At 35.4% G+C, this 12,660-nt stretch overlaps 1 protein-coding gene across 1 annotated transcript in view; it reads left to right on the forward strand.

The window, feature by feature from the left end:
- OXCT1 (3-oxoacid CoA-transferase 1) overlaps window positions 1-12,660 on the forward strand; it is a 134,103-nt gene that overhangs the window by 53,013 nt on the left and 68,430 nt on the right. The window contains exon 8 of the mRNA XM_072824756.1: window positions 12,507-12,614. Coding sequence (XP_072680857.1) covers window positions 12,507-12,614 — 108 coding nt within the window. The remainder of the gene's footprint in view (window positions 1-12,506; window positions 12,615-12,660) is intronic.

The raw sequence follows: 12,660 nt of genomic DNA on the forward strand, positions 1-12,660 counted from the left end.
ATGGGATACAGAGACACTTCCTGCACAGAACCAAGGGCCTTGAAGGAACAATGGAACTGGACATCTCTTGGCTTGATTTCTTTAATGCCTATTCATATATATTATGAAATTAAGACCATATTGTATATTTTTTACTACATAAAACATTAGGAATGTTTTTAGGTCATTAAATATTCCTCCCCAAAAAGCTATTTCAATAGTTAACAACTCTGTTATTGAACTTCTATGTTGTTTTCTATCTCTCCCTATTACTGACAATATTTTAGTGAGTATCCTTGTTTCTGTGCACATCTGATTATATTCTTTGACAAAATTCCTAGAGGTGAATTTTTTGGGTGTTTGCATCAACATTTTACAAACTTTGGATAAATATTGTAAATTGAAGGTAATTTCAGTGATCCCATAGTGACATATAAAAGTATCACTTTTGAACCATTCTTGACAACATGATATTATACTTAAAATTGGTTTGATAACTTGCTAGGTAAAAAATGCTGCCCTCTGGTTTTAATTTGTTTATCTTTGATGACTAGGGAAGTTGAGTATTTTCTGGCTATTTATATTTCTTTTGTGATTTTATGTGTTGCAGGCATTGCTGTCATTATTTTAATGAGGATGGCTCTGGTATTTCATCTCTAGGTTCTTGAATCTCCTTAGATGAAGAATTGTATGAGGGAAGAAGAGAGAGTGCAAGATTGTGGTTGATGTGTGATCTGAAACTAAGCTCTGTGGGTTTGAACCCAGCTTCCTGGGGGCATCTTCCACTGCTCCATGCTAGGGAAGAACTTGATTGGCTCTAGCTGGTAAACTAGAAAAGGAAGAGCATTGAACCCACAGCAGTAATTCAGTTATGGAAGTAAAGAAGGATAAGGCCATTAGACGTAACCATGATTGGCAGCTATACTCAGACCGAACCCATTCCTAAAATAAGGTGTGAGTCAAGTGCTCTGTTGATTCACTGTTTTGAGACAGCTCTGTAAAACTTATGGTCATGATTTCCCACAAAATCGTCTTGCTGCAAATGAGGACATAGATTCTGTTGAGAAAAGGAAGGCAAGAAAAGGCCAGAGGAAATTCCAAAACCATTATATTATGTTAGAAATCTTCACCTATGATATCCTCTCCCGAAGATTATTGAATAGCAAGGCACAGTATGACTGACCTAAGGGATACTCTTACAAAACTGTCTTATTGCAAGAAAGGACAAAGATTCCTTTTACTAATTTTACTTTCTGCTTTAGTTTACCTAACAACTTTTGACCTACTTATTGATTTATTCCATGTTGGTGTTAAGAATTTAGCTTGTGATTTTAAAGTCACTCCTATTAAAATAATAGTGGCTTTCCTCACTCCTTCCAGAGACCTTGTCAAAAATGTTATTTTTTCCACCTCAAATATAGATCTCGTCTACAAATACTGAAGTGATAATTAGGGCTTATGCAAGATTGTTTCATTTTAAAAATTAGCTGCTTTTTTTTTTTTTAAAGGAGTTAATTTCCTAATCTTTCTTGTTCAAGAGTATAGCTTTAAAAAGAAGGCATTTTAAAGTCATGGCTTACAGAAATTATTTAAGTAAGAATTGTGTGAGAGGAAAAGTGATAAATATTACTCATTGACTCCTTTTGTGTTATTGGTTATATTTCTTATAAACGTGTTTCAGCATGTATCATTATTGTAGTTTTAGCATATAGCATATGGCAGCCTTCTAAAATTAGAATATATTCAGATTTCCAGGTGGCCTTTTAGTAGGCTCCTAGAAAATCCAGGTGCAGAACCAAAACTTAATAAAAGTGAGAGGATGTAATTGCCAAGTTGTTAAAAATTTCTTTTCTGGAGAGAAGCCACAGTATTCAAAAGAAACTGTCCTAGCAACATATTAGTCAAGGTGAACACTCTTGTGAGTTTTTTGAAATACGAAGGAAATCACATTTCTTTTTTGTTCAGGATAGCTGTTGCCACTTCTGATAGCTTTTCCAAAATTAGGTTCCTCATCTCATAAAATAAAATTTTCAGACTTCTTTCTGCCATTCCCATTCCTGCATGCCCTAAATCTCTTCATTGGTACCCTCTTGCTTCATTTCCCCAGATCATGTTCTTTCCTGACTCCAGGACTTCACTCTTGCCATCTCTTCTGTCAGAAATGCCCTCTCCACTTTTCTGCTTCCTGAGTGGAGCTTTCCCTCTGTGGTAGCATTTATCACCATGCAATACTGTGATTAGCTGTTTACTTGTCTCTTTCATTAGACTGGGAGTGCCTTGTGGGACCTTGTCCTACTCATCTTTGTATCCCCAGCACCTGGCACAATGCCTGGCACATATTAGATCCTCATTAAATGATGTTTGAGTCACTGAGCCAGCAATTTTAAAATATGAGCATTGCTTTGCAGGCTTAGAAGTGTTCTGCCCACATTCTACTTGATTGGCATCATTATCCTGCTGTGGTCTAAGGAAGCAAAAATGCCTTATACTCAGTGATTCTTCCTGACAGCTTTATATTTGAGGCCTTTGTCAGGCCCTGAATTGAGAGACTTGATAATCTGCTGCCAGCTGTTCTGTAATTCCTTTCCTTTTACTGTGACTAGCTTCCTCTGGCTTCCCTGGGATCATTTTATCTCAAGGTGTGCCTTTTAATGCTGCCTGGGATAGATAGCGTGTCTCATTCAATAGGTTTTTATTACGCAGTTAAAGCAGAACAAGCCTTATGGTAGTTAACTAGATATGTAGAGGGTTATCAATTGGTGGCAAATAAACTGGCCTTGTAAATGCAACTGCCTGTTTACTCAGGTGAGAATTGGCACAGCAAACATGCAAGTATGGAGGAGTATTGAAGGTATACTAAGTGGCATGAAATTAAAATCATGTGTTGCATTTAACAAAGTACATCCAGTAAGAGGGGGATGATTTAGTGTTCAACAACCTAGAGTAATTAAAAAGATACATTAATTTGCATACTTCTGGGTCTTTTTATAGCACATCCAGGAACTAACATAGACTTACAACACATAAAGGCTGGAAAGAATATTAGACATCATTTAAAACTCAACTTTAACATTTTGGAGATGAAATGACCTTATGGGGTTCACATAAGAACCACTGCTAAATGACATTAGTTGATAATTAAAACCAGAATTTATGTCTTCTGACCCCAAGTCCAGTACTCTGTGTCATTCTCTGTTGTCTCCTTATTTTTTAAGTATAGAAATCAGTAAAATACATAGCATTAGAATTACATGGACAAAATCAATCTCTTACAAAGTATTGGCACCAGCAAATTACCGTTTATTATCAACCATAGCCACTTGTCTTTAATGGGGGGAAATTCTGTTTAAAAGATGAAGGTGCTTCTTTAAGTTATCATTTTTAAGTTTTCAATATGTTGTTGAGTTTCAGGGATGAGCTGTACATGCCAAAAAGACGTTTTAGATTTGGGAGTTCATCAGCTTCATTCACCATAGGTGTTTCAGTCATTTCAGTGAATGATGATATCGGAGGCAGTACTGGCTCTGCTTTCCTAGTGATGACTAGAGGAAATTTTTTTGTAGGAAAAAACTGGAACCAAGTGATACCAGCCATAAAACTGATTGTGTGTACCTGCTGTTTGTATGAAGGAAATGGCCATTGTTGTTACTGCTTTTTGTTTTTTGATTACTAACATTACAGCTGAGAATGTGATGAATATGTTTGAATTTATTTAGGACTTAGAGATCTAGTTTTAGAAATTATACTCATGGGGTGGGAAAAGTATCTTGTTTTGAAGTTCATTTAGTTTTGCATCTTATGTCTACCTTTCTTATACTAAATCGGGGAAAAGAAACATGGCATTTTAATATTTTTAATGAAATTAAATAGGATTCTATTTTGCTTACTGCTTTATAGAAATGAAAACATATAGAGAACATTTAAAAGGTAAAATGAAAAAAAAATCTCTTGTTCTATCCACATGGTAAAGGATTTTAAATTTAGGAATTATTGAGTCATTCACAAGGTAGATTCTAGTTTCTGCTAGATTAAGCAACCAGGAACTGTGTTCTGGAAATGCTAGAGTTTAACCCAATTCTGCTTTGCAGTTTATGTGTTAAATACTGAGTTCTTACATTATGAAAAGCTCCAAGGATGATTAACAGCCCCAAATTGAAGGAAACAGTCTTAAAGACTTTCAAAGTTTTAGTTGGTTTGGCATCACTAATAGGCAGTTTTTCAGTGGCTGTAAAAACCCAACACAGACTTTCTTTCTATTCCTTCCTGTTTCTCCATAACTCTCTTCATTGAAAAGTGTTCCTAGTTTAATTCTTTTAATTATATCATGTCTCCCTGTTTTCCTTGGGGTATGTGATAATGGTGTAATTTTTTCCTTAGTATTGTAGATAAGACTGGTGCTTTGAATGAATGTGTTAGAAGTGTTTTAATTCCTCTGGGTAGAGGTACTCTTTTTAATTACTTCTCTGGATTTGCTATAGCCCTAATAAAATTTCCTTTTAGAAGAATATATGACAAATACAATTTGGATATTTATAATACTGCCTGAATGTTATTAAATCACATACTTAGTGAAGATGGGCATTTTTGGTCAAATTTTTTAGAAATGCTAGCAAAAAAATCAGCATGGACTAGGCTGGATATGGTATTAGATTGGATGAAAATGAAAAGAATACTTTTAAATTTTTTCTTCTTAATTTTTTAAAAGATTTATTTACTTTAGAGAGAGAGCATGAGCGGATCGGGGGGCGGGCAAAGGGAGAGGGAGAGAGAATCTTAAGCAGACTTTGCACTGAACATGGGGCCCAATGTGGGGCTCGATCCCACAACCCTGAGATCATGACCTGAGCTGGAACCAAGAGTTGGCCGCTTAACCAAGTGTGCCACCAGGTGCCTCGTATTTAAATTTGTTTTTAAAAAATGATCTCTCCATTACAAAAACCATTGGGATAGTCCATGAAGTAATATTCCTATTTTTATTGATCAATATGGCCTATTAATTTCATGGCTAATCATAGTTCCAGTAAATTAAACTATTTTTAGGTACAGCTTTCCTTTTAATGAGTTCAAACTGCTTTCATCCATTTTCCTTCTCATACCATGTTTCAAATGAGACATTATAGTAAGGAAGGATTGTTTCTATTTTATTATGAGGGACATTAGGCTGAAGGTGTATATCCTGAACTCTGAGACTGGACACAAGTGGAGAAAGGAATATTTTTCTGGCATTTTTTCGGTATTTCTGTCACATGTAGTTTTTGTGCTGGTGCTTAGGTAAACCCTTTTAATTTGCTCTTCCAAAAAATTATTAGGCCAGATATTATTTTACATAATGTGTTCCCTGTTGAATTGCATTCAGTTAAAATGGCCCATTTTATTTTCCTAGCCAGTAGAGACCTGATGGTATTATTTCTGTCTTAATAGTATCCACTCTTTTTCTGGCCTTGTATCAATTTGATAAATGTACTATTTAATTTTTACCGATTTTGTTCCAGAAATGATATAAAGTAGCTTACAGGACATACAAAACAACATCATTTAAAAGTAGGGCTAGGGACTCCTGGGTGGCTCAGTGGTTGAGCATCTGTCTTTGGCTCAGAGCATGATCCCAGAGCCCCAGGATTGAGTCTTGCATCAGGCTCCCTGAATGGAGCCTGCTTCTCCTCCCTCTGCCTATGTCTCTGCCTCTCTCTCTCTCTCTGTGTGTCTCTCATGAATAAATAAATAAAATCTTTTTAAAAAATAAAAATAGGGCTATAAAAAGAAAGAAAAACAATGGTAGGGCTTGAAAATGGAGCTGAAATTACACTGAAAAATCGTACTGTCATGGCAAACATGTATGAGCACAAAACGTCAAGTAAAAATGAAAGTACTTATGTAGTTTGATAATATATACCATTATGAAGGAACCTAATGGTCAAATCAGGTGAAGTATAACTGTTCTTCCCATTAAACTGGACAATTTTATCTTGGCACCCTGTTTTAATTGCGCAAAAGAACTCATTTGATTGTAAGAAGGAGAAACTGACTCTTTATAGCAATGATATAAAGATATTGGTTGCTCTAGGGGTAGGCTCTTCCTGGAGCATTAAAAAACTGTTTGGACTCCTTGAGTATTGTTTTTGCCATTCAGACTTTTGCTAAATCCTTGGGAGGTCATGGGCCTGAGATTGTCTTCTCTGACAGAGATGGAGATATTTCTGTTCAGAATTGTCCATTACACAGAGACTCTTTACTTTTACCACAGTAGACTCAGAATGTGTTCCCTTTCTTTGCTTAAGGCTTTGATAAAGATGTTGAACAGGATGGGACCAAAGACCTTACCCCACTAGAGTGGAGTTCTCTTCAAATCTGGAGTCTTGCTGAGGCTAAAGGGTTGGGGGGGGGGATGTTTATGGACCAAAGCCCTGAAATCTCATGAAGAATTTTATAAATAAGGAACCTTTTTTGTGTAGCTTTCACCAGATTTGTAGAGAACTACACATTTCCCCCAAGGTTAAAAACTACAGCATTGGAGACTTCTAAGGATTTGTCAAGCCATCAAATCCTTCTGTGATTCTTCAAGTACTAATCTACCCATCTGTACAGCACATCATAGCAGACTTCCTGTTTTTTTCATTACTGTATCTAGTAGGAACTTAATTCATATTTATGGATTTTTAAGTGAATGTCTCCAGGACACATTTCCCTGCTAAGTCTGTACAACTGTTTTGTGAGGAACTTGGTCAAGTTCTTTGTGAAATCACATACTGCTTTTCTCCTGGCCTACCAGTGTGCTAACCTGATACGCAGATTAAGGCAGTTCATTCTGCATGGTATGGTCCAGAGGAAACTTGTACTGGTGCCTCACAATATTCTTTTTTTTTTTTTTTTTTTGCCTCACAATATTCTTGTCTTTGTTTCATGACCTTATAGACTTTTTGTTTAATAATCCATTTTAGAATACCATTGTGAACCAAACCCCTGTTTTGAAAAGGAGTCTTCCATCTGCCAACATCGCTACCATTTTTCACTTGACTAATTCTGTGACCATATTTTCAAGGCCTTTAAGAATCCTGGGATATCATTTTGCTATGGCCTGGCATTAGTTTAGAGAATCTATCTATCTCTTCTTGGAATTCAATTCCTCCTTAGCTGTATTAGTATTGCCCTTTCCTTTTCCCTGATAGGGAAGTCAGGATCAAAATGGAATCGAACTGCTGTCCTTTTTTCTGTCATCTGTCTCAAGCAGTGCTGATTATCATTTCTGAATTCTCCATCAGCAACAGCAAAATCACCCCAGAAACCACTCTTTCATCATCTGTAGCATTTTGGATATGACTCGTCGCATTCCAATTTTGTACCTTTTGACACACTTCTGAAGGTTTCTTGTAACTCCCATTTGTCCCAGATCATACTTGTCTCTCTTTTGTATGAGCCCTCATAAGAAACGAGGAAACACATAGCTATCCACATTATATCTCTTAAACTCTTCTTCATGTGCTATTCTCTTTATTGTCGGGCAGTCCATTTTCATATTTTCAGAATAGGGATTTTGAAAGCCTCTTACATCTATTTGTCATTTAGAGTTTCTGACCACTTGATCCTGCTTTTTTTCTCTCTCGACTTTTTGAAATCATTTCTTCAAAGACCAGGATACATTTCTATGTATGTCCAGAATTCAATTCCTAGTCTATTACAAATTCTAATTTTACATTTTGACTTTTTCTTAGGGTTTCCATCATTTCTACTTTACCAAGTTTATCTTTATTCATTAGAATCTTGATTTCTATCACTCCTTCATTCTGAAATACAGAACCTGTCAGAAGGCAATACAGAATTTATCAGAGGAATATGATGAACAGAAGATGTTCAAATAATTAGTGTCTCTCATGATATAACTATCTTGTTTCTGAACCAAGAAATTTCTATTTCTATTAAAAATATACCCTCTACATCTTTAGTTTGGTGAGCACTGATTATATGGCCATTAGTGTGTTATTCTTTCTCCTTCTGAACTCACTTTAAATATACTTCACCGCATTTCAACACTAGGTCTGTGTTTTCCCGGGCATGTGCATATTTTTCTTGAGGTAGCATGTTCTTCTGTCAGCTTGTTTTTGCTGAACATTGTAGAATATCTTATTGGCATGAGATCCAGTCAACCAAATTTCAATAATGACTATGTAATCATATTTACCACTGTTGTAAGGTTCAACTTTCTTAATAGGTTGGAGCCTATTAAGGTTCCAAATTCCTTAGTAGCCACTTATCTTTTCAGTTTTTGTGCATTTGTATATAGATATCTAAGACCATATATAATTTGTACCAGGGCCTTTTAGCTTTCATGTCATTTCATCTTATAATTTTGCACTAATCATATCATCCCTGGCATGAAACTCAATACAGCATGCACCTTCCTGCTGCTTGAATTTTTTTTCTCCTTTGGATTCTTAGGAAGGATGCCCTACATGCTCCCCTCCCTTTTTCTCCACATTTTCTCTTCATCAGACCTGGAAACATCCAGAGCATTTCTGAATCTAACTTGTAATGTTTTCTATTATTGCTCACTGCTTTCCCCTTCCATTTTTCTAGTGTATGACAGCTTTTCCTAATTTGGGATCAGTGTTTTTCATGATTATAGACATTAGTTGCTTGTTGTTGTTGACTTTTTTATTTCTTGGCAAAAGAAGTATGTTCCTCCTAACCTGTTTTGAAAGTTAAAAGGACTCAGCAAAAAAACCTGCAGTGTAATTCTCCCCCCCCCCCAAAAAAAACAGCCCACAACTTGTATCACAGTGAGGTTTGCAGGGTCAGACCCATTTTTTGTGTCTATCATAGATTCAGGTTGTCACTAAGATAAAATAAGAAAGTTATTGCCTTGCAGCTCCTCTGTTCCCTTACCTGAGTTATAAATAATGTTTGCCAAGTAAAAGCAAAAACATTGTCGCCCAAGGATGAATTCTTATCCTTCTCTGAGCTTTAAGATAAAACTTTTCAGAATTATGAAATAGAGTACAGGGCAGAGAAAGCAACCTTTTAAAATAAAGTTCAAATCAATAATAATTAACATTTCCTAGCCTCTATTTTCCTGCTAATGACTGAAGACAAGTACTAATTAGAGAAGCCTCAAGTGTCTGGGTTTCTAGATGAACCAGATGGTGCTGCATAAGAACTACGCCTAGTGCCGGGGAGGAGTCTGGGTTCTTAGCTACCTGTCCTACATCTTGATCTTGTCTGAGGACACTTATTAAATCTGCTCACTGCTTTGCACTGAGACTGTTTCTTTGTTCCTTATTTTCTGTCTTGCCTACTTCTGATTTCAGGAGGCACACTTCTGCCATGGTTAGTGAGTACTCTTGTGAGCTTTTATTTTTACTTTTTTCTTAACAAGCTCATTTTATTCCTCTTTTTTTTTTTTTTTTTCAGATTTCCTTTACCTCCCATGTTATCACCTGATTTCACTAGACTGTTTCCCCCACATTGATTCTTCCTCAGAATCACTCAAGACCACAGAAGGCTGCAGTCCCTTCAATAGCTGTTATTAAGATAGTTCTTCCAGTTTTTTTTAAACTCTTCACAGATTGTCTGAAAACATATGTTTCCTTCTTTTGGTTTGTACTTCAAATGTTTTCTTCCTTTGCTATTAGCTCTGCTAACCAACTCTGAGAAAGTTTTGATTTTTATATAGAAATTTTCAGTGCTGTTGAGTGTTGATACTGTTTGGACAAATGCTGCACATGTATTTTCTACAATAGGAAAATCATTTCTCTCAGGATGACAAAACATAGAACTGATGACATTTAACCAGATTCTTGCTTCCTTCTAAGTTCTTTTGTCAGGACACATTCTCTCACCCTATTTGTTGTCAAAATCATAATGTCATTGCCCTCAGTAAGGAAACTTTGTCTTAATTTGGTGTTTTTTGGCAAAACTTTCTTTATTGGAATCAAAAGACAATAGTGATTGGTTATCATCAGCATTTCTGTATTAAGAGAAGTATTACTATTTTTTTTTTCCTTTTCCATTACGTTTCTTGTCCTACTGAAGGGCAAAGGCAAGGAGACCAATTAGGAAGCTGCTGTAGTAATTCAAGCAAGAGAGATGAGGGCGTGGACTTTTGGAACAGCATCCAGCATGGAGAATAATTTGTATTATCTTTAAAAAGCATCGGAAAAAGAGGTTCCTTAATTTATTTTATAATGTTGTAAGTGCTTTTAGAGTTTAGAAACCACAGTTTTTCTTTGAGTCCCTGTTTTCTTTTTACATGTCCTTTTGGTATATGTCTGACTAATTAAGGAATTTATGACATCCTCCACTTAATATATTTTCTAGTTTGGGAAACTCCTTACTTAATGTCTGCTGCATCTTAAAAAAAATATGTAGGTTTTCCACCCTTTGATATAGAAGTAAAATGAAAGAAAAATAACTTGGACTGTTACCCAGAGATAATAATTATTAGCATTTCGGTGTATTTCCTTTCAGTCTTTTTTGTAGGTATAGAGACAGTTTTGCCAAAGAGCATATTAGTAAATATTTATTTGTACAAAATCTTGCATTTTATGAAACATTAAATTATGACATGTCATTATGTATTATGAAAGCAAAGTATTGATCTACCATGTGGATGTATCATATATATTTTACCATTATCCTATTGTGGACAACTTAGGTTGTTTCCAGCTCATTATTATTTTACCAAATGCTTTGGCCAATATTTTCATGAATAATAAGTCTTCATATCCTCAGGATATGAAGTCTTCATTATCCTCAGGATAATGAGTTCATGTATAAACAAGTTTTTAAAGTCCAGAACTTTTTTGAAGGCGTGAATTGAATAAGCATAAAAATATGAATAAACCCTACTGGCTAAAAGTTCCAACTACTGGAAGAAGTGTGGTAATAATGCCTAGCTGCTCTGCATTTCCTGTATCCACCTCCTCTTTACCTGGTAACCACCCTGTGGGGAATACCAAAGCATAGAGAAGTCTTGGTGGGGGAGATACAGATTACAGTGATGGGGAGTCCCCTTGCTTCCCCCTAACTCATTCTCAGATGAATGCACGTCTACAGCTCTGTTAACTATTTCAACGTCGATGTCAACATGTTTACTGACTCTTATTTGGAGTTTTTGTTTGATTTTGGTTAGGACTCTTCTAATTATCATTGAAGATAGCTTTTATCTACCGCATCCTCCCCCCCCCCCACCCCCCAGCTATTTGGGAACACTGCATAATAACTAAAATGACCTTTGTAATCCCTGGTATTCTTTCATTGGAGGAGGAATATGGTATGGGCATACAGGTTAAAATAGCATAAAAAGTGCCTCTTCACCTCAGAATTTCGGGAGGTAATTTCAGGTATTTGTTTAGGTGGCATGTTTAATATAATTCACCTTGCACAAGTTAGATTATTTAAGCAAATAATTCTTTGCTTTGGATATGGCATATACTAAACTGAGCATATATATGACATCTACTGAAGAGTCTTTAAGATAATATTTTTTCTTGACACCAAAAAGATAATTCTTTGACCCCAACAACATTGGCCGTAGTTTTTCTTGATCATTGTTATTCTGAGGTTCTTTTTATGTTGATATAAAAATTCTTTTTCGTCTTTTTTTTAATGAATTATAAAATAGACTAACTTGGAGTATTTCATACTGCTATGAAATGACCTTTTGCTCTGTGAATGACTTCAATTCTAATTACATTGAGTATTTCTAGTTATTAGTTAATATTTCCTTTTCAGATTTCCATATTGAAATTAATGATCTGTCTTTAAAATTATTTCAGCAGTTGCAATTCTATCATGATTCTAGGAAGCTAATAACAGAAATAATTAAAAACTGTTACAAATAGCATTTGTATCTATATTTAAAAAGCTCTTCAATTGACCAAGCAGATGTTGTTACAGATTTTTGTCTTTGATATGATAAATCTCCCATTAAATTTGAAAATCAGGGTTTAAGGGATGTGCTTTCAAGTTTTGAGCTGCAATTTGTGAAAGTTCAAGCAGCTGTACTGAGAAAACATTTGACAAATCTGAAACTGAGACTCTTTTAGGCAAAGACTAAGTTCTGGAGCTTTATGTTCTGTATTTTATTTTCAGACGCATGTATTTGAATTTCTTTTTTGTGGGTCTAGAAGTGTCTGTGATTAGTGTACTTTATCTCTCTTTGATATATATATGTGTGTGTGTATTATATTATTTTTTTAAAGATCCATTTATTTATTAGAGAGAGAGAATACATGTGTGTGCACACACGCACTTTGGGAGAGGGGTGGGGAAAGAGGAGAGAGAGAATCCCAAGTACACTCCCTGCCTGAGTGTGCAGCCTGATGCCAGCTGATCTCACAACCTCAAGATCATGACTTGAGCAGAAATCAAGAGTTCGATGATCGACCAATGGAGCCACCCAGGCATCCTTATATATATATTTTACATTTTATACACAATCTTAAGTTGGAAGTAATGATGCATATACTTCATTTTTTTTAATAAAAATGTTCATTTTAAGCTCTCACTAAATTTTTTTTCTTTTTACCTAGGTTGAAGAAATTGTGGATATTGGATCATTTGCCCCAGAAGACATCCATATTCCGAAGATTTATGTACATCGCCTTATAAAGGGAGAAAAATATGAGAAGAGGATTGAGGTAATTGATTTAGCTTAGTATATATGAATCTGATTATCAGAGAGAG

Source organism: Canis lupus, chromosome 4 (assembly GCF_048164855.1).
Source record: "Canis lupus baileyi chromosome 4, mCanLup2.hap1, whole genome shotgun sequence".
Taxonomy (NCBI): domain Eukaryota; kingdom Metazoa; phylum Chordata; class Mammalia; order Carnivora; family Canidae; genus Canis; species Canis lupus.